At 43.8% G+C, this 24,730-nt stretch overlaps 1 protein-coding gene and 1 long non-coding RNA gene across 5 annotated transcripts in view; both read left to right on the plus strand.

Annotated features, from left to right (window-relative positions):
• Window positions 1–417: 417 nt before the first annotated feature.
• On the plus strand, window positions 418–7,494 carry LOC310746946. The gene is made up of 2 exons (XR_014540817.1): window positions 418–2,892; window positions 4,413–7,494. It is a non-coding gene; the product is annotated as an uncharacterized lncRNA (long non-coding RNA).
• A 4,901-nt stretch (window positions 7,495–12,395) lies between these two features.
• Window positions 12,396–24,730, plus strand: part of MYRF (myelin regulatory factor) — a 93,897-nt gene continuing 81,562 nt past the window's right edge. For all 4 annotated transcript variants that reach the window (XM_083580510.1, XM_083580512.1, XM_083580511.1 and 1 more), the window contains exon 1: window positions 12,396–12,806. In XM_083580510.1, coding sequence (XP_083436636.1) covers window positions 12,761–12,806 — 46 coding nt within the window. In that variant the 5' untranslated portion in view covers window positions 12,396–12,760. The remainder of the gene's footprint in view (window positions 12,807–24,730) is intronic.

Here is a 24,730-nt window from a genome sequence, read left to right on the forward strand (position 1 = left end):
TATCACATACACAGCCCAAAAGACAATGACAAGAATCTGCCGACAGCATACGAATCAATCTGGCTAACCTGATCCAAAAATCCACCCCCTCACACACATAAACAAATCTCACTACCGCCAATCAAAGACAACCAACCACACCCTAGGCCAACCCCAACCTCTCTCACCACCAAGGAAATATAACAAGCGAATAGTAAGAGAACCCATACAAGTGACGCTGACACAAAACCCCACACGTACAGTTAAGTAGAAGAAGCAATATCAGCCCACCCACCCCCTCCACCTCTTTTCTTCCCAACCTAATACTGCATGTAACACTAATGTCTTACAGCAAATGAAACTGAACTGTAGAACACACAACTTGAAAAGAGACAATGTGCCATTTAGAATTCTGCAGGCCCTTTGCAGCCACATACTCTCTGCACAAGCAATATTTATTTGCTTGTTGGATTTATAAGCTCAACCTTCATTGAATGATCCTAAGCTGGCATGCGATAGCAACACAGCAAATGCTGTGGCTGGGTGTAAAAAACAACCAACTACAATAATAGTAATAGTAATATTTCCCCATTAAAATCTAAATATTAAAACCAGTAGGAAAACAATGCTCAAGTGGCAGGGCAGAGGGCTTGCAAAGAACAGAAAAACCCTAACAAAATATCTCAAATGTTTAGCAAGAATTCAAAGCAACCCCCTGCTGTGTCTGATATCTGAATATAATGAGTAGAATGATAGAAAAGAATGACAAAACTCTCAGTGGCATATGCCATACTCACATTCTATAGATTCATTTGCACATTGCTGTTTTATTATATGGGAAGCATATAAAGAACATCAGAAGAGAACTGCTGGACAGATGCTAAGGGTCTCTCTGGTCCAGCATCCTGTCTCCAATTGTGGGCAGCTAGATGCCTCTGAAAAGCCTGGAACAAGGCATTTAAAAAAACAGTTTCCCCTGGTTACTTGCTAGCAGCCACTAGTAATCAGAGGAGTACCACCTCTGAACATGGGGAGCGGCACTATGACTGGAAATGAGGCTAAGTGCTGCAACCCTCAGGGTTACTTTGCCCATGGCAGTTTCACTATTTGGAGATAAATAATGCAGATGTTCAAAAACTTTAGTATGTGATACAGCCCTCTCCATGCCACGGACTGCAAATGTGATAAGTACTGATCATATTTCTTCTTGCAAGCAGGTGGCGCTCTTTCCTTCTGCTGCTGCTGTTCTCTGCATGATCACATCGCATTGTGCTTCTGCCCATGCGATTTCCTAGAGCTCAGAGGCTAGGTATATTAATAGTACCATTAATAGTATGATCCTTCAGTTTGTCACTTCTGAATGTTGTCAGTGCAGCACTGAGAACAAAAGCAAGCAGTTTTTAAAATGTATTTCACTTCTGACCAATGAGGTGCTGGTGATTAGCTAAGGAACAGTAGGCATTCAAATATTGGCCTTGGTGCCACTTGCAAAAGCAACATTCAGTCGCAATGAACCAGATGCATGAACATTGTTTACTGAAAGCTTTCTCTTGCCTTGGCTATTCTCTGGCCGAATTCCTGTACATCGCCATGGTGGTTTTTTCTTAGCAATACACAGAACTAAATAGGCATACGTAGTGAATCTCAAGTAGAAACTGGACGTTTCAGCTGTGAGGCTAACTTTTCTTAAATGCCCAAGAGCTCTTCTTCCAACCATGTCTGTGTGAGAGGCTGGGCCAACTGTGAGAGAGACCAAAATATAAGACCGGGGGGCGGGGGGACGACTTGCAGTTATCTGGTTTCCTGGCTACAAACTAATTGCAAGTATTCTGCTGCTGAAAACCAGCTTGTGAAATGATGCAAAAACACTTGTCATAAACAAAATACACCTAATTCTGAAAACTGCACGTTTTCACATGTGTTAGGCAGCTTTGCTGGTACAAAGAATAATAGATTCATGGAATTCTAGAGCTGGAATCACACTGGTCAAATTTGCATTTGATGTATGTAATGTCCAGTGCCTCACAATTATAGGAGCAGCTTTTTGCAGTTAACTGAAGAGTCAGTGGGAGTTTTATCGTGTAAAAACCACAGGATATTCCCAGAATTTTGCAGTGACAATGCAGATGGTGATATCAGGTTGAGTTACTATCACAGCCTACAGAAAATAGGTGTTAAAATGGACATAGTGACAAGAGATCTATAGAGATGACACCCTGTCCTTTCTGAAGGATATGTGGGATAAAATTTAGGTAGATAATTAGTATAAAGTTGCCTGTTACTGTGGAAAGCAGACAAAAAATGTAGGTAGCCACAGTGATCCATTAGGGAAAAATCCCACAAGCATCAATACGGTAATATCTTTTTCAAAAGCCAATCAAAATGTCTCCAGTTTGTGAGCCAGCTCCTGAGCTCCTGGAACTCTTCCTTAGGCTTGACATTAAAACAAAACAGGGGCAGCAACAAAGGGGTGGGGAATGTGGGAATTATGGTATTACCTAAAGCCTGGAGTTTTCAACTGTATTTAAGATGGGCTGAGGGAGAAATGGCACAGATATAACCAGAGGACCCTCACTACATGCAAGGCAGGTTGCAGAATGCAGGACTGGGACCAAGCAGCAACAACAGCTGCTCCTTTATTTCTTAAAATATAAAATCTAGTTGTTCCTCAGTCCCTCATGCTAACACATAATTTCAAAGGCATAGTGGGCACCAAGGTGTGTGACGACAAACTGGGAAGGAGGTCTGGGCAGGCCTCAATTTATCCCCCCGGGAGTGGGCCCAAGTGACACCCGTTAGCCAGTTGGGCCCACCCCCTGGGAAATTGCTGCCTGCAATTGGCCGATCTGCAGGCAGGCTGCAATCCTCCTTAGTTTGGTGTCCCCAGGCTGTAATGCTGCCTGACCATTAAAGGTAAGCTGACTTCCCACTGACTTTAATTAAGATCCTCAAATGATCACTCCTTCTTTGGGGGGGGGGAAAGACTCCCAAAGAATGGATATAATTGGATGTGCTAGACCATTGTACCTAATTTCATATCATCAAAGTTCAGAGAAGAATAGTTGAACTTTAAATGTGCATATTTAGGAGCCCTACTGGTAGAAAAGCATATTGTTGCATTTCTCTGTAAACCTTGGCACCAGTTCTATAAACAGAAGTGCTGCCTTTGGCACAAGGCAGATTTCACCAGCTACTCAGTAGTTACTACTGGGACTCGTATGATACGGGTGGGTCAATCAGCCTCAGGAGAATAGCAGGTGGTTCTCTCTCACCCACGCATCCATAAATGTTGGCACCATTCATCAGGAAGAGAGCAATCTTGGCTGTAAATTACATAAATGTTGTTGCAACGACAGCCAATAAACCCAATAAAATGTCAATGACCTAGGAGTGAACAATTTAGTGGTTTTAGGGTATTAAGGCTACCTGCTGCATCAAATGATGACAAAAGGCATCTTCCCTCTTACGTATTATCTGATAATAAGGAGAATGCTGCATGAACATTGCTTCATACAAAGAAGTCCTGAAGCAGCTTATTGTGGCAAACATATCTGGCATCTCAAGACTCAGTAAAGGCCCGGGGTGGGGGTGGGAGAGAGGCTCTGCTGTGTCCCAAATGCCCACACTCCTCCTGCATCTGCTATGTGGTTATATTACTGTCACACATCAGACAAAACTGAAATTGGTGGAGCATAAGGGCGCCTGTCTCTGCTGGATTATGGCCAGTGTCTCTTTCGCAGCCAAAATGTTGTTATCATTGACCGTTTCTAATCAGAGCCATAACTCACGCTTTATAATGAGAGACTTATTCTTTACATCTGTTTACTGGTTTATTGTCCAAGCAGAGGAAAGCCCTGTATAAAACTTCAAGGAACTCCTCTGTCTTGAGATGCAAGATCCAGATAACTGCAAAATATGTGTCACGTGGATACCCCTGGTGTGCAAGATTTTTCTTTCACAAGCTGCTGCCACGGGGAGCCCTGAGCAGAATCGAGATCATGGCACTGGGACGGAGGGAGCTTTGCCCTTGGTTCCCCTGGTCAGAGTTGGTCCCTACAGCTGCTGTTCTCCATCGGAGCACAGCAGCTCTGGGAGCTTTGGCTGAAGACTAATGTTGCACTCCAGGGTCAACCACATTGAAAATGTCACATGTTATTTGGCCCTTAATGTTTTGTGGGGAGGGCCCACCACTCCACCTTGCATGTAGAAGGTCCCAAGCTCACTCTCTGCCATATAACAGAGAAACAAAAAAGGCATTTCAGGTAGCAAGGCTGGGGGAGACCATCACCTGACATCCTGCAAAACCAGAGCAGTCAAAAGAACAGACAATTCTGGGTTACCAGACTAATAGTCTGATTTAGATTCAAATAAACACAAAAGAGTTCCATGATTTTCCCCTCTGTAGTTTGTTTTCGTTTTGGCTATTATTTCAGAAGCCAATAAAAGACATGGAGCCAGACTACAGTGGTACCTTGGTTCTCAAATGCCTTGGTACTCAAACAACTTGGAACCAAACACTGCAAACCCAGAAGTAAGTGTTCCGGTTTGCGAACTTTTTTCGGAAGCCGAACATGCTCCGGTTTGAGTGCCGCACTTCCGTTTTGAGTGTTACACTGAGGTCTGTCTGTTTTTGCTATTTATTTTGCGTTTTTGCTCTCTCTCTTTTTTCCGACTGTGTGGAAACCAGCTCATCTACTGATTGATTGACTGTGTGACTGTAGTACATTGTTTAATTATTTCATTTTATGGATCAATGGTCTCATTAGATAGTAAAATTCATGTTAAATTGCTGCTTTAGGGGTTCTTTTTAAAAGTCTGGAACGGATTAATCCATTTTGCATTACTTTCTATGGGAAAGCGTGCCTTGGTTTTGGAACTGACTTTCGGAACTGATTAAGTCTGAGAACCAAGGTATCACTGTACCTGGTTCTGTTAGCAGAAGCCAGCACAACATAGTTTTCCACCCCTCTGCCCATGCCTCTCCCCAATCCACTCTGGAAGGTTGGGAGAATCTCTAGAACAGCACATGGGGGAAGGAGAGTGAAGGGTCATTCCTTAGCACTATGTTGAATCTTCAGGAGGAGTGAGGAGGAAGTCCCAGTGCGCTAGTGGGAGTCCTTGTGCTGGCTTCCCTTTTCTTCTTGAGGGTGTTGGGGGAGAGGAAAGTTATTTCGCACCAGCGGAGATGGTTGCATGAGTGGAACGGCACTGCTGGATACAACCCTGTGACTCCACTTATCACATTATACAGCTTTGTACAATAAATATGCATAAGAAAGCTTCCGTTCTTATGAATGTATCTGAAGAACTGTATCAGAGGTGACACAAAATGAAGTTTCAGAACTAAAGGAAGACTTAAGAAGTCATGGGGGCAGGATGCAGTACAGTCCTAAGACTAACATCCCATTAAGTTCAATGGGGCTTATGCACATATAAATGTACTTTGGACTTAACAGTGCATGCTTTAAAAATAATAAGAAGAGGGGGTTATTCATAAATAACTATTCATAGCACTGCAGCTAAAAAACTTGCAACTTGTAAACTGAGCCCCCTTATGAAACACAATTTGAGAAAGGAGGAAAAATATCTGGGGTCGCTGAATAACTTCTAGCTCTGTCAGTTTGCCAGTAGAAATAATTAAAGCTGGAATGCTAAATATAGTGAAAAACAAGGCTTGCTGATCAGGGATGAGCATGGTTTCTGCAAAAGGAATGTGTACAGCCATGATGTTTTGGTGCAAAGACTCAATTTTTTTTGGCAAAGTTCCTTACTTAAATATTCTTTGGGAAACTACAGCCATAGGATGCAGATAGGCTTCTTTTTTTCTTTTCTCCTTATGACAGTCTCACATTTTTATGGCCCTGGGTTGCAGTGCGAGTGTCGTTTCCCCTACATTCAAGGGAATTAAAGACTTCGTTTCACGGATTCATAAAGAGAACAGAAACCAGCTGTTACATCCCCCCATTTCTTGATTTGGGGAAACATTTGGATATGGTAGTACTGAATTCGGTTTTGTAAATGGAATAAACCAACAAAAATGTTTTGATTCCTCCCCGGCTGCCTGAAATGTGTCTCTATGAAGGGCATGGGGAGGGTAGAGGAAGGGAAAGGGTAAAGGATAACAATTGTCTTAACAGAAAGAGTTGGGGTGGCGGGGCGGGGGGTGGAAAAGGCTGCTGAGCTTTTGCTTTCCAATCCTGAAAGAATAGTCCTATTACTCTCCCCAAACCTCAGCCCCCTCCCATTCTCTCACCCCCTCCCTGGAGAAGAATTGGTCACTGCACAGCTGTGCAAGAGAGAAAAATATATTTATATATATATAAGAGAATCTGCCATTCTGAATTGGTTTGTGGGGCTGGACAAAACCTCATTGTGTGCTTTATCTGCCCAGAAGAGAATGGGCCCACAGTCTTTGCCTGGCAGGGCCTCTGCCTTTGGTTAACTGTGGTCAGATAACTGTAACTTCATTTAGATACTGTAATGTGTGTGTGTTTGAGGCATTATATTATTGATTGTGAGCACATCTGGAGAAAAACAGAAATATTAATCCTCTCCCTGCCTGTTCAGAAGAAAAAAGGGAGAAAGTTTAGAGGTTTTGCAAACCCAAGTTAAAAATTAAAGTCTGTAGCAATTTCCCCCCTCTTCCTTCCTTTCTTTTTTTTGAAATATATATCTGAATAGATTTGACTGACAAAGATGCACCATTAGGGAGATGTCTCTGAAAAAAACTTGGACCCAGTGCTAATTGCAATGATTCTAAACCTATTTACTTAGAAGTTACTTGCAGGGAGTTTACTGGGACTTACTTTCTACCATAGCAAGCACGCTTGCATAACATCGATGCAGAAGTGAGTCACCAGATCCAGCAAGGCTTATCTGAAACAGAAGGTAGAACATTCAGCAATGAACACAATAAGACATTTTGAAATCATTTTTGTTTTCATTGTTTTGTCTTTTACCTGTATTTCCACACATGCTATTTGCATTTAGTAAATTAGAATTAGAATTTCCTCTATGGCAGTTGCATGAGACACACGATAATGTCCTTTCTTTGAGTCATTTCTCTCAACAATGTAAACTTGATTTCAGGTTAGACTTGGATATAAAAGTTTGGGTGCCCTATTGGCTAAGTAAACCCTTTGCCACCATTGAACTGAGTACAGTATGGACTTTTACAGTATTACTCTGTGTTAAATGCATGTCAGTGTAAGGTCGTTTTGCTTCCTATCTCAATATTTGTATTAGTAAAATAAAATTACTTCAGCAAGGCCCTTATACCATATTTTGGCTTGGATTCCAAACCACCTTACCCTTGGAACACCCTCCTTTCAGATGTCAAAGAGATAAAGAACTATATAACTTTTAGAAGACATCTGAAGACAGCCCTGTATTGGGAAGTTTATGATGTTTGATGTTTTGTTATATTTAGATATATTCTGTAAGCCATCCAGACTGGCTGTGGAAACCCAGCCAGATGGGTGATGTATAAATAATAAAATTACTTTTATTACAGTATTATTATTATTATAATTATTATCATCATCTCATCAACACAGCACCATAGAAGGTGATAATCCCATTCTCCATGTTGAGTTTTGCAGTGTGCACATGCATTTCATGAGAATTCCTCTCCTGCCTACTTGAAGTGGCTTACAATATACGGAAAATATAATAAAACAGACAAGAGCTACAGAGAATGGTTGGGAGTATTTACAAGTTTCTACCCAGGCCTTAGTTATTTTCATTGCTACTCTGCTTCTGAATCTCTGAGTCACAACAGATCTCAGAGGAAACAACTGTGGTTCATAAATGGCTGTCAGAGCAGCCAGTTCTTTGCCTCTCACAGGCCAGGGCTTCTTCATGCAGGCTGTGGCTGCTTCTGTGTCTCTTTGCAGCTTCTGGCTCTGGGAGCAGATTCAAGAAGCACTGGAAGAGCAAAGATATGTTTTCAAAGACATGTGTGCATATGACATGCACATGTACATAGTAGAGTGTCGGTGTTCAGCCCTGGCCAGACCTTAAATGTCAGAGAAGTGGAGCAGGACCCTCCAGCAGATCACCATGCTGCCAATGACCACAAAGAACCAATGTTTCCAAATATCCCTGCTTGAGAGCTAGAGGTCCCTACAGCAGTTGCCTGGGTTACTGGTCAGCACTGTCTCTCTATGTCTCTGTTTCTCCCTGTCTCCAATTTCTCCAAGAGCAGAGGAGTCAGAAAGTCAGGCAGAAGCTTCAGAGCTGTCTCCAAAGTACCTAGTTAGTAGCACATAAGACTACTTAGATGTCAGGGGAAGAACCCATAGAAGCACCTGCCTAGATGAGGGTCTGCCTGTTAGTCAAGGTGGGGTGAAGACTCCTAAATTCCTATTTTGAGCTGCTTTGTTGCTGAAGCAACAGCTCCTCCCAAAGCTGCAGCTTTACTGAACTGAGGAAACAGACAGGGAAGCTCTTAGCTTCAGCAGAGTTTGTAGAGTATTTTTTGTCTCCATTTTGCTTGTTTGTTAAGTCACTGGTTTATGCCATTAACTTACATCAACTTGAAAAATCCAAGAAATAGGGAAGGAAAAGAAGTCAGATCTGAAAGAAAGGAAATGTAAACTTTTACAAACTCTTAAAACATCTATAGATTCATATAGTCATCGAGTTCTGACTTGAAATTGTTCAACAATGGCAACAACAAAAAGGCTGCCTCATTCAAAATTAGTTTGTAGTTGTATCTGCAGCTCATTCCAAAGTATGGCTCATGGGCTGCAATAGTTGGCTCCACACCATGAAAAACTATTTTGCACCTGGTTGATGGACCTCGGGGTTTTGATGTCTGCCTATATACCGTACACCTTCTTGTGGCTTAGATGCCATGGCTGGTTTGAAGAAGAAGAAGTTCAGTAACAGACAGAAGTGAAGAGCGCCTGTCAGTCTTCTCTTCTCCAACCTAAACATACCAAACTCCTTCAACCATTCCTCATGAGGCTTGATTTCCAGATCTTCTTGGTCACCCTCCTCTGCACATGTTCCAGCCTGTCAATATGCTTCTTAAATTGTGGTGCCCAGAACTGGAGATACAATAGCCATCTTCAAATATCTAAAGGGCTGTCACACGGGAAATGGAGCAAGCTCCGGAGGGTAGGACCAGAACCAATGGATTCAAGTTACAAGAACAGAGAATCCTACTAAACACCAGGAAGAGCTTTCTGACAGTAAGAACTATTTAACAGTGCAACAAACTCTCTTGCAAGGTGGTGGACTCTCATTCACTGGAGAGTTTTAAGCAAAGGTTGGATAGCCATCTGTCAGGGATGATTTAGTCTCTTCCAGGGTCTCTGTGATTCTATGTGAAGGTGAGTCAAAACAAGAATCCTGTAAGTTGACCCCCTCATCCTGAAAAAGAGCTCTCCATTCCGCCTCCCCCCCCCCCAAAAAAAAATTCTGGTGGTGAGATGATCACATGAACAAGGGTGAAAATGTTCCCTTCCTTTAAAGTGACAACCACCAGTGTAAAAGATAGTTTACTGCCATAAGGGGATGGATTATATTGTTGTGCTGATGTGGAAAAAATCCCTTTCACCTTCAGTGGGCAATGAATCAGAGGGGTGGGGAAAGAGGAATGTGGTGTGGGTTTTCTGGAGATACAAACTGTCCTTAAAATTCTGAAGGTCATCAGGCTTCAGACACTAGCCATGTATTAAGATTTGAAGGAGGAACTGAAGGGGGTTGTCGGAGGCAGATCTTTACTTGCATCTATGTAACAGAAAGTGCTTGAGCTATTATTAGGTACCGCAATTGCTGTACCAAACTGACATCTCATGCTAGTGCAGCAATTCATAGCCAGACTGGACATTGGTTGAGTAACATGCCATTGTTTCTACTTATCAGAGCTGGAGGAAAGTAAAATATGCACGTGTACCTGCCTAAAATGTTGCTCAAATTCATTTTAATCTTTAGCTAATTTTTTATTAGCACAGGATTTCACTGATTAGAACCTCTAAAATGTAACTTCTGAAAAAAATAATCGGCCGTAACCTGTGGAAGTGAATACAGCCACATGTATATTTACTTAGAGAAAATCTCACTTTGTTCCATGTAAGAGGGCACAGAAATGCACAGCCAGACTTAAGAGGCTGCAATCCTAAACTCACTTAGTGGTGCTCTCTGGATGTTGGAGAGTGCCTCCCTCCAAAGTTCAGGGGTGATGGGAACTGTAGTCCAGGCACATCTGGAGAACACCAATTTGGCTACCTCTGTACCAGGAAATCAGTCCCATTACCCTTCATAGGTCTTACTCTCAGGTAAATATAATGTGTACATTTACCTGAGAGTAAATGTGCACTGCCTGCAAGACAACTACTCCAATATAATTCATTAAATTCCTAAAATAATACATGACATTTATCAAGTTCTAAGGAAGCTTTTATTTGAAATCCTATGCCTAGAGGGTAAATTCTTTCTAGTATTTGGCAGTCACTTCCAGGTACTGTATTACCTTTCTAAGGTCCCCACAAACTATTTTACAAGTATATGTGAAAACTAAAGGTAACTTATGAATGCTCCAAACCCAGGTTTGCTAAATCATACCCTCTGGGAGGCTGGGTTTCATGGTGGCTCTCTTTACAAGCTGAGTAGCAAATACAGATATGCCAGTGTGAGTGACCCTAAACTGTAACTCTTCTTTATTGTCTGCCTTCTGCTCACCCTGTTTGATTGGGCCAGTTGCTTGTTTGCTCTGTGTGTGTGTCTTGCGGCCCTGTCGATTCTCCAAGGCAGCTTTCAATACCATCAACCATAAGGGTACGAATGCTGGATGTGTGAATGTGGGCAGGATGGCCCATAAGACCCTCCTCCCCCCCCCCATCCTGTTCACGGACAAAGGTCTCCCTCACTATGACAGCTGTGCAAGATTCAATTTATATCCTGCCTCTCTCCCGAGGCGGCTTACAACATTTTAAAAACATCATTACAAAATATAAAGTAATAAAAACAAACTAGCTTCCTGAAGTAGAAAAATAGTATAAAAAAGAGTGGCAGATAAGATTGATGAACTATGCTGAGATGGCAAAACTGACAGGAAGAATCAGAAACCAGGAAGGTCTTTAATTAAGAAGAAGGAAAGTTTATAATTTATTTGAAAAACTACTGCAAACAATTACATACATTGGTAGGATTGACAGAAAACTTGTAGCAAAAATTTGAACTATGGAATGTCAAAGGATTTATAAGAATAGAGTTATGAAAGAGATGCCGAGGGGAAAATCATTATATTAAGATCCACAATGGGGGGGGGGAGTCAAAGGGGATTATATGTTTATGTTTTTAATTTGTTTGTTTATGTGAAATAAAAAATGCAAACAACAAAAGAAAAAAAACTAGCTGAAAAGAGTAGTTAGAATACAATAAAACACATTTAGAAAGAGCATTATGATACCAATCGGAGAGAGGAACCTCGAGTGCAGGGTGGCTAAATGTGGCCCTCGGGTCCTATCTGGCCCTTGGAATGCTCTCCAGGCCGCAGCCTGCCCTGGCCCTACCTCACACCCTCTTTGAATGGTTTTGCCTGGATGGAATGTGTCCTTCAATGATGTCTTTTGTTTGAATGGAGGATAGAAAAGGATGTGCAAGATTGTGTGGAAACTATTGCTTACTATACAAAGTTAAAATTTACATTAGTTGCTCTATGCACTCTTGCTTCTAGCCCTCCCTGCCCACCACTGACATATGCCCCCCGGAAACAAATGTGGTCCTTGCGCAGGCAAAGGTTTCCCTCCCCAGGATTAAATGATAGGGCAGATACATGCATACATTTTTGACTCAGAGCTCCACCATATATTCAAAGCACATCCTGACACACATTAAGAGCATATGACTCCCCCCCACCCCCAAAAATAATAATCCTGGGAACTGTAGTTTGTAAAGGGTACTGGGTGCGAAGAAAACTACCATTCCCAGAACTCTTTGGGGGAAGTCATGTGCATTGAATGCACTTTAAATGTCTGAACTGAATGATCCCTCTCTCAGATATCCGCGTGTGTTCCTTACACAAAAATGTGGCAATCCAGACTTGCCGCTTTCCGGGCCACTTTTGCCTATTCCTCTGAGCGGCGCCCCGGACCTAATCGTACCCTTGGGGGAGGGGTGGCGCCGCGGGGCAAGGCTTTAAGGCGCTCCCATTTGGAACTGGAAAGGCGTAGTATAAATCCTTCGAGGAATAAAGAAGCCAATAAACAACCCTTCGGCGGGGGGAGGAAACCCCAGGCCCGCCGTAGCCCCGCGGAGGCCCTTGCTGCTCGGCGCGCCCTCTAGCTTGGCCCCAGGCAACGCCAGCTCCGGCCGGCGGAGTTGCAGGAGCCCTGGAGGCGGCCGCGAGAGGAGCGGGAGGCGGAGGCGGCGGCGGGGAGAAGGGGCGGAGGGCGTGAGGGGAGAGGCCGGGGCGTCCGCACAGAGCCAGAGCGCAGCAGCGGCAACAGCAGCAGCAGCAGCCCGCCGAAGTTGAGTGCCAAGCGGCGTGGCAGAGGCCGGTGCGCGGCGGCCGCCGGGGAAGGCTGCTGGGGGCGCGTCTCCCCGGGGGAAGCGCGCCGGCTCCTGAGCGGGAGGAAAGGGAACGAGAGAGAGGGGGCATACTCACCTCAGCGCAAGCGGGTCAAGCGGGGCCACAGCCCGGGCAGCGCGACCGACAGCAGGGTCACTTGCGGGGCGCGCGCTCCGTTCCGCTGCTCGGGGCGCCCTGGCCGGGGGGATGCCCCCCTGCGGGCTCGGAGACTAGCCCGGCCGCTTGGTGCATGGCACAGCTATGGAGGTGGTGGACGAGAAGGAGGCTCTGCGGCGCTTCTTCGAAGGTAGGTCAGCGCCAAGGCGGCGCACGCGGCGCGACGGGACGCCGAGCTCGACGCCCGCGCCGTTCCTCGTTCCCCCTCGAGCGGCGTTGTTTATTCGGAGGTCCGCAGCGAGAGCTGCCCCGACGGCGCCGCGTGCCCGCCGGTGGCCCCCCTCAGCGCGACGCGCGTCGGGCGGCAAAGTTTTGTGAGCGAAAGGGTGCGGGGACTTCTCTGAACTGCAGGAAGTTTTGACGAAGGGGCTGTTGTTTTTAAAAGGGTTTCAAAACTTGTGACGCCGCAAACTTCCCTCCAGAGACCGAGGGCTTCCCGTCGTGGCTCTCCGAATGTGGGATCCGGGTACCGATTCTGCCCCCAGGCCAAAGAGTTGTTGCCCTAAAGTTATTTTCTCTTTCTCAAAACACACACGTAAAGTTCACTTTTCTCTCTCACTCAGAAAGGTACTTTCCAGACTTATTCAAAACTGAGAGTAAGAATCCAGTGGTGATCATTGACAGTAATAAAGAGATAGATGGATGGAGTAAGAAGAATCCATGAAGGAAACTATATCACACGTTGCAAGTACCTTTTAGAGCTGATCTTGTAAATGCTCCTGTTTGCAGGTGTGCAGGTGTTGTGGGAGCCATACAGAAATGGGTTGAGGAAGATGTAAATTGGACACATATTGAAGCTTTCACAAAAGCAGTTCACAACAAAAGGGGGGGGGATCGTTGCCAAATTGTGTGATAAATTCCAGAGAGGCACATGTGTCATAAGTAGTTGTGTGAATTGTCCTCAGTCTCTGCCTCTCAGACAAAGAAGTCTTCCAGACATAAGCCAATGAGATGCCCAACTTCTTTTAGTTCAAGGCCTTGTTCATTGCTCTGCCTTCATTACCTTTCCCCAAGGGCGTAGCCATGTTAGTCTCTTGTAGCAAAAGCAATCCAAGAGTCATACTGAACCTTATTATTCACCGTCCAACCATGTATTCGTAACATCCCGTATTGTGTCTTTGTCACGAATTTTAATTGTTAGCAGCTGTTTGGAGTACCAGTCTTAGCAGAAGAGCAGTTTATAAAAATAAATGTCAGCCACCAGTACAAAGCAGGGTACCGGTGCCTTTTCCTGTAGCACACTGCCAACTGCCACAGGTGAAATATCAGCATGAACCTATTCTCCATTGTGTACATGGGAGTACATGCATCAGACATATTTGTCTTCACTTTTTATTTGTCTACACTTGAAAGGTGTATTCCTAATATATATATTTTAAAGATATGTGAGGGCCAAACTGCATGTTACATGAGAGGGGGTCATGTGTTTAGATCGTCTGGGTTTCCCCCCATTTTTATAATGCACCTGGGAACTTCTAAATTGATTGGATTTGTGATCTCTGATTAGAAAATGGGATGTTTGACCCTTTCCTTGTTATGGTTTCCCGAAATAAGTCCCACCCAACCCCCCCTCCCTGAAGCTGCTATTAGTCCCCACAGGAGAAAAGTGTGTTATTATTGTTGCTGCTCTGAAAAGCCAACAGCAGCCTGGAGAGTGGTGCCTTTCATTAACCATTTAGTAAAATGTTAAAGTCTTGAACTTGAGCATTGGTTTTTTAGAAGGGAGCATAATGCCTGTTGCCTTTGGGAATCCTTTCCCAGTTTTTCTCTCTCCTCTTTGTGTATCCCCAATATCACTTCCCTATTTGTGTTTCCTATTTTCAGTCCTGTATCCTTCTCTTTTCTATAGTTTCCCCAATCCTGTGATTTTTCTTGCTTTTTTTCCTCTATAACCTTTCCACACACCTTTTTATTTGTGGTTCCAGAGTAACTGGCGAAACTGCCTTATTTTTTACTAATGATGTTCCCTTTGCACATCCCCAGATGTGCTGAAATTCTGCACTTCAGATCTAACCACCTTTACCTATTGCACATAGGGATACTATCCTACACAATTAATTATTAAGACATGCCCAGTACACTTCTGTTGTTGACAGGCTGAATATAATCTTCCACGGACTTAAGGGTCAGTTTAATACATTGATCAAGCCTGGGATTTGACATCACTTTGCACTCTTCCTGGCTTCCGAGAGTTAAGCACACTAATGATGTTGCCAACGTCCTCACATGCTGTGATGTGGCAGATTAACCTGAATGCAGGTTTATGTAGAAGTGGTAGAGTACAGTAACAAAGCTGTCTGTGGAAGCATGTAGAGCAGACCTTACGGGTCCACAAACCAAACCCTAAAAATGTGCTTAAGTCATAGCTGCCCTTCATCAGATGACCTGTGTGTAATTGTGAACTGACGTAGCCTAGTGGCTAAGAGTGCAATCTAATAAAGCCCCTAGTTCACTGGGTGGCCTTAGCCATGCCTTTTATTCTCTCATCCACAGCCTCCCGTCTTCACATAGGGATGATAATACTGGCTTGCTGTACAGGTCTCTTGTAAACATTGCTTAAGATAAAGTGTTGTGTGACTTTCTCTCGACCCTTGCAGTTTGGTGCAGTATATAAATACAATTATATAATGAAGATTCAGCCTCAAATGAAAAAGAAATTTCACGTTTATGAACAATTTTTGCAACAATTCTTATTTTGAGTCCCCTCCTTAAGCTTGTGTAGTTTGGAAGGACTCGAGGCTGAAACAAAACCCCATCAGTGCAAGATGGCTTAATACCAGTAATTAAAAATGAACGTAGTCTGTATCCTCTTCCATCTTCTGTTTCCCACCATGAAGCCTCCTTTTGCCTGAAATGCTTTAACATGTGAGTAGTAAAGAGTTGTCGAATTGATCTTTATTAAATGACAGACTGACATGCAACAGACTAACAAGGCTAACCCTCTGGAATTTATTAAAAGGGACTGTTTTTATGTCCACTTATCTAGATCGGCAGTATGTAGCTGTGTTTTTAGTTTGTCTAATGCTTAGGCACACTTCATAGTATCGGCTCTTCCTGACTCTTGTTTTTGTGCCTATTCAGCCTAGCAGTAATAGTGCCTAATTTTGAAAGGGGCTACAACAGGGGTCAGCAACCTTTTTCAGCTGTGGGCCGGTCCACCGTCCCTCAGACCATGTGGTGGGCCGGACTATTTTTTTGGGGGGGGGGGATGAATGAATTCCTATGCCCCACAAATAACCCAGAGATGTATTTTAAATAAAAGGACACATTCTACTCATGTAAAAACATGCTGATTCCTGGGCCATCAGCAGGCCAGATTGAGAAGGTGATTGGGCCGTATCCGGCCCACCGGCCTTAGGTTGCCTACCCCTGGGCTACAGCTTTGTGCCAGGGTGACATTTGGCAGATATTGCTTGCCCAACAAAGAAAACGGGTGGGGTGTGTGGAAATCCTTAAAGTAGTATTTTAATGGAGAACTTTATCAGGTGAAGCTTTTTGCCTGAAATGCAAATGTTTCTAAACATTCAGACTCAAATTTTGGCAGCCTTGCCTCAGCCAAACTGTCTTACAGTGCAATCCTCTACTTGCCTACTCTGAAGTAAGTCTCATTGAGTTCCATAGGACTTACTCCCAGGTGACTGGTATAGGATTGGAGACTTCATGTTTTGATTAATTCCCTTTATCCACTTGCTTTCAGAGACTGTGATTGTCAGTTACATCTTCCTGATTCTACTTTCTAGGGAGATGAAATTTGACAAAAGCTACTCTACTATATTTCTCCTCCAGTCTTGCTGATTGATTGAGCTTTTGACAAGTAGGACACTTTTTAGTCCCTGCAAGTTGTGTAATTTCCCTTTTGAGTGTGTAAATTTCATAAAGGTTTGGAGGATGGTTTCTTTATTTCCTATGCATTGTATTTACATTTGATTTGAACAGAGTCTGTAGCTATACGAAAGGTGAAGATGTGAAGGAAATGCGTGCCAAAAAAGGAACATTATGTAGTCTAGGTAGGGAGCTCCTGATATGGATTGTTTGCCTTCTATGCCTGCCTGTCTTTCTCTAATCTTCTCAGGTGGTTGATTTTCCAAAATCTTGATATCTTGAGTTAGTTCAGAATCCCTGAGAGATGGTATTGGGAGTTCTGTAACATGCATTCAGACAAATGTATGCTCCTTGTAGCTTGCGAGTTTGCTCACAAATGATGTTTGAATTGGGTTTTGCTTTTCCCTTATCTGTATTGCGAATATAAAGATTACTTTGGCTAGAATGTACACTTGATTTAAAAATGGCTTCTCTTGCGTTTGACCTCACAAGAACAACATCCACGAAAAGCATTTTTGGTATGATTTCTGAATCCATTTTGAGTTTATCTAAAAGATAAAGTGTCGTTAATGATATATATTTGATGCCTAAAATGCAACTTTAAAATATCTCTAAAAGATGGGAAGTTTATATTGATTTGATTTAAGAATAGCCCCGTGAGGTCAGACAAAAAAAATGGTCAGTCTATGTCAGCCCAGCAGTTAATTCCCTGCCTCTTCTACTAATGTTAGCCAAGTCGAGATAGTTAAGATAGTTAAGAAAGATTTAACAGGTATAGCAAGCATGTTCATTATCAGCTCTTTGGGCTTACATCTTCCCCTTGCCCATCACAGAAAGATTGTAAGCAGCCTTGGGGGTTTCACACACTCGCTTTCACTCTCTCATGCACTTCCTCAATGTGGGTATTGGTAAACACTCAAGCTGGAAGATTTTATGACAGGGGAAGCTAATATGGTGTCCTTCAAATGTTGACAAATGCCGGGTCCCTTGGCCTGAAAGCGAGATAAGTGCTGCAACCCCATAGTTGTCTTTGACTGGACTTAACCATCCGGGGTGGGGTGGGGTTGGACTCACAATTCCATCAGTGCCACTCAGCGTGGTCCATGGTCAGGGACAATGGGAGTTGTAGTCAGAAATGTCTGGAGGCCATCCCCCCCTTCCTACTAAATCAGGCTTCTTGGATACTCACAGGAGATCTGACCATTTCAATTAATATTAAGTGGGTACATGCCTAATAGCACAATTCCCACCCTGTGCTTGAAATCTGGAATTGAGTTACTGGTACAAACCACCTTTTCAAAGTGCTGAGACTTGGGAGCGGGGAGGGGATGGGACATATCACTTAAACAAACATGGAGGTTGATCATCTTTACATTAGCAAGCAAGGCAAACAAAGGTAAGTTTATATGACTGTTTTCTCAATAATTTAAATAAGTTCAGCCCAGAGAGAGCTCTGTCTTCCTCCTCCTCCTCTTCCTCCATGAGACTGCATACTGACAATGCAGAAGAGCCGAACCCTCTCTGCCCACCCCAGCTATTCAACTTCTGTGGAGTTCAGCTTTTAAACACCAGCAGCAAATGGAGGCCTTTGCGTTCTTGCAAGTAAGGCTCCCCTCCGAGATTGTGAATTGCTTGGAAGATAGCATATATATATATATATATATATATATATATATATATCCATTTATACAAAATTTATTTATTTATTTTTTAAAAATTAAAAATATATTTTGAAAACAGAGGTAGCCCTCTGATGAGGCGACCTCCAGATGTTGTGGTCTGCAAACCCTGTCTCCGCTGGCCATAGGCCACTCCACGGCTGCTGGAGTCCAGCAACATCCTGAGGGCACCATGTTGACTACCCCTGGCCTTAAAGACATAAGAGACCTGCTGGATCAGACCAATGGCACATCTAATTCAGCAAACCCTGTCCAACAGCAGCCAATCAGAATGTCCAGGAAAAAATCATGTGCATCCTGTGAAGGCTGCTGCCTTCCCAATTGTTTGTCCTCTAGGAATTGTTACTAAGTGATATACCACATCAGAACATAGAGGCCCCATTTAACCACTGTGGCTGATAGCCATTGATTTGGAAGATCCCTTCACTTCTTTAACACACGATATAAAACACAACATTAATACATTAATCAAAAATAAAGCAGCATAAAATGAGACGAGGTGGGTAAAAAACAACACTTAAAAACACAGCAAGTACAAGGTGTAGGAGAGAGGAAAAAAAGAAGTAATTCCAGACTCAGAAAGGTATTAGTTTCAGCACACGGTGAGCTTCCCTAGAGAGGTGTTTCAAAATTGTGATGCTCTAACTGAGAATACTGTCTTATATGCCCCTGCTTGTCTAAACTCTTCATGTTCCCTCACACTTGGAGTAGTTTCTTACCACATAAGCTTGCCTGGCTAGTAGGCAGTCCTTGGGGTAGTCTGAGTAGTTAAGGGAGTTAAAAATTAAGATCAGCACCAGGACTTGGGTTTGAAAATGGGCAGTGAGTCAGTGTGTTTGTTTTAAAACTGGAAAAATGTGTTCCATACTACTTGTATCAGTTAGCAATTAACTGTGTAGTTTTTGAACTGTCTCCAAGGGCAGTCCCACGTACAGTGCATTGTGGTAATCCAGCTGAGATGTTACCTGAATGTGAAGAACTTTGCCCAATCTATCTTTATCCAGGAGAGAGCATAGCTGGCATGCCAATTATAACTGCATGCCATCAAGGCTCCTTGGTTCTATAAGGGTAAGACCAAATCTATAACACTTTGACTATGAACCTGGTCCTTAAGGATAAGAGAAATAAAATCTTATCCAGTTTTGGTCAGCCATCACCTACTGGCACAGGTAGAAAGAAGGCTCACCAACAACATCTCTTTATTGAACTTCAGTTTATTGGTCCTTTTTCTAGTCTGTTACTGATTCCAGACATCAGTTTAACACTGTTGTTTTATCCTCTATGAACATAACTACGTACCAAATTAATCTAAGCTTGTTGCTGTTGCTACATTCTGAGACAATTTCATAAATGAACTGTGCGTAGTGTGAGATACTGACAATTAGATATAAGATGTGTGATTTTATGCTGCAAATAGTGTTTTAAGGCATATTCTGAAATCAGTAATGTCCACTCCCATGAGAGAATTTACTCTCCCTGCTGGATGGAGCACCTCCTGATGCCTTTCTGAGAATTGGGGTTGTTTGTTTGTTTAGACAGGGGCAGTGTTCAAAATTCTTATTTATAGTAAGCGTCAAGTTTTTGGAGATTCTAGCATTACAACAGAGAGCTTCCTCTCTAATTATCAGGATGTGGTCTGAAGGCACCTGAGGCTGAAGCTAAGAAGGTCTAGGTCTGGTCAGTGTCTGGATGGATAACTGGCCTGGTGACCACATGTGCACTGTCTTGGGCTTCATGATAGAAAGAAGGTGGTATATAAGAAAATAAGACTATTACGGACTCATGAATGGTCTGCTCTTTTGTGAGTAGGGTTATAGATTTGGGCATCACTACTTCTGGTTGCAGGGATGCGGGTGGTGCTGTGGTCTAAACCACAGAGCCTAGGGCTTGCCGATAGGAAGGTCGGCAGTTTGAATACCCGTGACAGGGTGAGCTCCCGTTGCTTGATCCCAGGTCCTGCCCACCTAGCAGTTCGAAAGCACATCAAAGTGCAAGTAGATAAATAGGTACGGCTCCGGCGGGAAGGTAAACTGCATTTCTGTGCACTGCTCTGGTTCTCCAGAAGCGTCTTAGTCATGCTGGCCACATGACCCGGAAGCTGTCTGTGGACAAACGCTGGCTCCCTTGGCCTATAGAGCGAGATGAGCACGCAACCCCAGAGTCGTCCGCAACTGGATCTAATGGTCAGGGGTACCTTTACCTTTACCTTTACTTCTGGTTGCAGAGCAGTACAACCCACATAATGTGTGGCGAGGAAATAGTTATTTCAAACTGGCTGTGTTTTAGTATTTTTGCTTGTGATGGTCTTTTCTAAATTCTTTTTATTGTTTTAGAGAACCACCTCAGAAATAATTAAAGATATTTAATTGGCTCCCTAGAATGGAATTTTCACCACATCTAACCCTGCAGTAAGCAGTTCAATTCATTCTATGCCATTTCAGAATTAAGCATCTTTCCAATATCTATATGTATATTAGCACAGGTGGAATCTATGTATCTTTGAAGGCTGATGGTCCTGTGGGCAAGGAAGGATTGAGTGTAAGGAGGAAAGATAGAGGGATATAGGTATCTAGTAGCTCACTGAAGAAGGCTTTGGAAAGATCTCTGAATTACAGCTGGAAAAAGGTCTGATTCTTACCTGCTTGTGTGGGTTGCTTGAGTGACCTGCTATTGGGATAGATATTTTTTACCTTTAGACTGGGGCTGAGGGTGTGACCTCTAGTTCTGTGAATGTTCATCTCTTTAGATCAATAATCTCCAGTCTTTTCCGGCCCAGGACTCTCCTTTAAATCCATCCTGCAACATGAAGCCAACTGTTAATGTCTGTTTCTTCTCCTCCTGGTCTTCCTCAGGGGTATCCGATTCTGAGGAAGATGGTGTTCCTGTATCTTTAACTGGAATTCCTTCAAGAAGGAATTTTGGAAAATGGAGCCTGTGGTGCAGGGGTATAAAAAATGTACCTGCTGAAATATCCTCTGTTAAACAGCATTTAAAAGTGCAATTGTTGTCATCACCCGCCTGTTCCGAGAGACAATGGAGTGTGCCCCTGAAGGTGAAGTCAAACTGCTGTGTTAGTAGCACTGAAGTAACCTCCCCAAGGCACAAGCCTGGGCAGTGTGTATGGGGGTCTTGGACTGCCTAGGCGACAAGACCTGCCCCCCCCAGCCTCGCTGATGTGGTCCAAAGGAAAGCAGAGCAATATTTTTGGCGCCAGCTTGGCTGCAGGAGTTGCAGAAAGGAAGCATACAAGACGCCATCCAACTGCCTTAGGAACTCCACTCTGGATTTGTGTAGGAGTTACTCCTTAGCCTTTTCTTTTCCTGAAGATATCCTGCAAGGCAGTGTAGATTTAGGATCAGAGTTTCTTTCTCCTAGATGGCCTACCTTCCCAGGTTGATGAGCCCCATCTGCCCCTCACTTCCCTCTGCAGCACATGCAGAAACTGTCTTCTTGACCCTTGGACCTTCTATTGGTTTCATCCTCTCAATCTGCTGCAGCCTGTCTTTGCATGTAGGGACCCTAAAGAAAATAGTAGTGGAGGGTCTGACACAACACCAGTACCCCAGATCAGTGATGAGTAACCTGTTATTGGATTCCAGCTCCCATCATGCTGGGCTGGGGCTGATGAGAGTTGAAGTCAAGCAATATTTGGAGGGCCACAAGCCCTGCATCCCTTCTCTAGATAGTGTTGATACAGAACGTGGCCCAGCACAGAATGCTTCATTGTCTTGTTCACTCATTGCCAGAGAATAAGGGCTTGCTGTTCCAAGTACAAATAGCAAGAGGCAAGAAAAAGATGAAAGTGAGAGTAATTTCAGTGTTGGGGCAAAATGGAAGTGAACAAATTACCAGAGGAGTAGAGTTAAATGTATTGATGTCACACCGACATACATGGAATGGCTTCCCCACATTCTTCTGTTTTCTAGATAGCGGAGAGAGTATAGATCAAGATATTTCTGAGATCTAGTATCTGTTTTGTTCTGTACGGTGAAATTGCATTGAGAGGGAGACTGAAAACAGTGTTGGCCATAGCATCTTAACTCAGTATTCTGGTTTCGGATTAGCTAAACTTTGGGGAGTATTTACTGGCATATTGCCTAAGTTTAGATGAGGTCGGTGGGGGGAGTCATAAGAGAAGGAATGTGTGTAGAGGTTAAAAGTGGTGGGTTTGAGGCTTTTTCACAAGGAAGGTAAAGCACTTAATTTCGGTCTGTCCGTGCTGTTCAGGGAGTGTTTACATAGAGCGTTTGTATTTTATATCAAAGAGAAGGTGGAGAGTATTTGGGGGTGGCGGAGAGAGAGAGAGAGAGAGAGAGAGAGAAGTACCGCCTGACCCTTGGCTGGCATTCTCTGAAAACCCTACCTTCCTCTCCGCCTAACACTCACGTAAAGGAAACAGTTACAGCAGAGCTTAGCTATTCGGGATCCCTCTCGCTCTCTTGGCTAATTTATGAGATAAGAGGTTGTTAAAGAATGTGTATCAGGAAAGATGTGCAGAGCAGCTTAAAAAGAAGAACAAACGGTGTATGGGGGGATGGAGTTGGATGAGTAGCTTGGCAACTCTCTGAAAGCTTTAATAGGGTAGGGAGAGAGGGGCGCTGGAGACGAGGTAGAATAAGAAATTCCAAAGTTTGTAAAACTAAAGGGTTTCTGCAGCGCTGTTGCAGCCAGGAGTCAAATGTACTGGCTGAATACAAAGGAGTCATGTCTCTGTTCAGCTGGTGGAAATGAAACCCAGTTCCTTCAATCAATGGCATGGGAAAAATAGTACTTTATAGCAGTCAAGAATCTTGGCACTTCAAAGCCATTTGCCAAGTGTAAAAGTCTCTAAAGCACCTGCGTTCATGCACACCGTCATTCCTGCTCAGGTAGTTTCCTGTAACTTTGCTGTTGACATTGCTAGTTTCTTCTCTGTGGGGCCTGGAAGTGTCTGAGAAGGGCGTATGTTACAACAGGAGTATGTTATCGGTGTGTGAAGGAGAGTGTTTGTATTGGTGAATGTTTTAAGGCAGAGTGTGAGTTTATTTGCAGAGTCATTTGGGTACTTTAAGGATAGTTATATTGTGATCTTTTTACTGTAGGGATTTTGTCTGGTGATCTTAACTTCTACACTGCTCTGAGACCCAGAACTGCAGTCCTAAACCCGTTTGCAGTGAGGTCAATAGATTTGGAAGTATGTGCTTTTAAAGCAGAGGTAGCTGGCTCCCAGGTTGGGGGCCTGACCTGGTTTCACAAACTATTTTGCTCCCACAAGACCCAACCTGTTTTGGCAGTGGCAACAAAAAGAGAAAATAAGTTAAAGTAGACACGGAGCTGGGATGGGAAAAGCCCTGCACCATGATGGAATGCAAATAGCCCTGTCCCTGGTCATTGGCCTGATCATTTGAGCAGAGAGCGAGTGATAATCCCCCCTCCCCTAATCTGCTTGGATCAGCTGAGGAGGGGGGCTGTTTGGCTGTAGGGTAGCCACACCAACTTTTCTTGATGCTCCCTGTTGACATGCAGTCCCTGAAGGCTTGGCCCTTGACCTGCAGCCCTTGAACAAGCCATCCCTGTTTTAAAGAGCCACTGGTCTTCTGCTGCATCACAGAAACCACAGGGACCAGCCTAACTTCCCACAGAGCAAGACAAATGCTTCCTGGGTCTCATTCTTCCATCCAGATCAAATGTGGTGTTGGAACAGATACTACAGAAAACTCCAGTGCTGGAAGCCAGTTTGCCCACATTGCGCACTGTTGTCATTGCCCGTGACCACAGCTGACTTGGAGTCATAAAGCCAGCGTGATCCTGACAACTCTGAAGTACCCTTTGTTAGCGGCAAAGGACTAAGTTATCCCCTCCTGAAACCAGGATGTTAAGAGATCACACCACACATACCCCATGATCACCACTAATTGTGTTTTGAGGGTGGGCTGTTGTGAATCTACCCTTCTCTCCTTGGCAGCATCACTTTGATGAATCAAATGTACAGCCTTTCATATCCGCAAGCATGTGAAAACCTTGGCAGGACATGCTGCTCAAAGATGGCACAGAGCAGCCAATTCTTGTTTAGTATATGGCAGGTTTCTTTTTGGCCAGTTCCTCCCCCAGTCTTTATCAAGACTAGTTAATTCTTCACTTACCCAGGAGGAATGTTTCCTTTAGGAACTGAGAGTTTAACAACTTCATTCTGTAGTGCACTGATGACGGCAAATCCCTCCTCCTTTTGACCCCTGGAATTTAGACATTGTTTTTCTTGGGCTTGTGACTTGTTCACCACAAAGGAGGTTTTCTTGGTGTGGTCCTGAGACTGCAAGCCAAGGCAGGATACTGACTGGGCTTCCTGGTGTCGTGCTCTTCCCTTGGTACAGAGAAGTGAGCATCTAAATGGATCCAAAACCCATCACCGACCACAGCAGAAGTGCCTTGGATGTCTGTAAGGGAGGAGAGGCACTGAGTGTTGCATGGGATTCTGCTTAACTTCATTGGCGTACCCCCAAGAAAGCATGCAATGCTGCAGAATCTCATTTGGGTTTTAGGCCTCTGCCTTTACCTGTGGCGAGGCTGAGGATGG

The sequence above is a fragment of the Podarcis filfolensis genome (genome assembly GCF_964270895.1).
Source record: "Podarcis filfolensis genome assembly, chromosome: 1".
Taxonomy (NCBI): Eukaryota; Metazoa; Chordata; class Lepidosauria; order Squamata; family Lacertidae; genus Podarcis; species Podarcis filfolensis.